Source organism: Anneissia japonica, unplaced genomic scaffold (genome assembly GCF_011630105.1).
Source record: "Anneissia japonica isolate Jap-2015-1 unplaced genomic scaffold, ASM1163010v1 scaffold265583_len1579_cov165, whole genome shotgun sequence".
Lineage (NCBI taxonomy): Eukaryota > Metazoa > Echinodermata > Crinoidea > Comatulida > Comatulidae > Anneissia > Anneissia japonica.
In genome coordinates, this window is record NW_022711597.1 from 1 (window position 1) to 1,579 (window position 1,579).

Here is a 1,579-nt window from a genome sequence, read left to right on the forward strand (position 1 = left end):
GAAGCGAAAGAAAATAACAAAAAAAGGGGGGGGGGGGTGGATGCCTTATTCACTACTTTTTCTAATATCTTCATCTTTTGATTTGTCAAAACTATACCAAAAAAAAAATTTACAAAATACTTACTACACAAATCAGTAGACCTCCAGTTTATCACAACACCCTTCTTGCGTGCCTCGTGTGCGTACATGCCTAAAATATCACACAGACATTTCTCGTTTGCAGGACAAGCACATACATCGTACAGGCAAGCACTGAAGTATGGATTTGGATCTACAATTACATGGGCTGGTTTGAATACATCACCCTGTAAATGAAAAAAAAAATGTATAAATAATGTGTTAAATCATGCAGATTTAAGTATTAGAAGATTTTAAAACAATTTAAATTACTTGAATATAATTTTTAAAAATTATTTCTAGCTTGGAACGATTGAAGAAGAATAATCAATACATATGGAAATTTATAAATTGCATTCAAGTCAAATTTAAAAAAAAAGGACCACCAAATCCACCCATTGGAACTTACACTACACCCAAACAACACACCTACTTTCCAAAACACCTTACCAAAACGTAACTGAACACAGAAAACACACCAATCCAAAACACCTTAACCTATCCACACTTGGCATACTGTACCTGTACCTCGCACCAACTCATTTGGCACACCTCACACCAACTTACACATAACATCAAATTTTTACCCAGGCTCACCAAGTGAATATGCTAATTTTTATTTTCAATATTCCACAAACCTTTAAAATACTGCACTGAGTACGAGCTCTGACCTCCAGGTCACCTCCAGCTTTGATGCATGGCTCCAACTCGTTGCCTTCACGACAAGAACATTCTGGGAATTCCCCGACAAGGAATGTGTTACCATAATCGGATGCTGTCGACATTAACGTTCCATTGCTACTCCTAAGATAAAAACAACATTTTATATTTTTACACAATATTCAGTTTTATATATTGTGTGGAAAAATTCACAAGCATTCCAATATGAAACTATAATACAAAATGGACAGATTTTTTGGGTATTATATGTTTCATTGTGTACCAATATAAAATATAATACTAAAATCTCTGGAATTGACCAACCAAATAAGCTTTACCAAAAGTTGTTGGCAATAGAATGTAGCAATTTTATGGAAACACAGCTTGAGAGGTGGAAAAGGATTGCCAATAGTTATTATTAATGTAATGTGAGCAGACTTGAAATCATGTACTTTCAGTTCATTATCCAATCATGTGGAAGAAAGCTGTATCCATAACATTAAACAAACCTGAAATCATCACTTGGATCGTTGTTATAATCTCCACATAATCCGCACAGTTGACCCTTCCATGACACGTCAGCTGACACTTCAGCCATGTGCCGACCGTCCCATGAGACGGTGATGCCAAGACTTGAGTGTACAACCACCAACAAACCTAAAAATAAATAAATTACAGTAATGAAATAAAATAAAATATATATAGTCTACATTGTTAGTGTATTAGACAAAATTCAACAATAACAAATTATGTTCGGGTCTATTTTTAGGCTGGGTCCCTATTACGGAAATTTCCTTTTTAT

The 1,579-nt window shown here is 34.7% G+C and overlaps 1 protein-coding gene across 1 annotated transcript; it reads right to left on the reverse strand.

Annotated features, from left to right (window-relative positions):
* Nucleotides 1-56: 56 nt before the first annotated feature.
* LOC117107565 (kielin/chordin-like protein) lies at nt 57-1,434 on the reverse strand (the record flags this gene model as incomplete). Its single annotated transcript, XM_033249269.1, has 3 exons — nt 57-305; nt 756-921; nt 1,287-1,434. Coding segments are annotated over 3 exons (563 nt in total), but the record flags the coding sequence as incomplete, so codon positions are not given.
* Nucleotides 1,435-1,579: the final 145 nt, after the last annotated feature.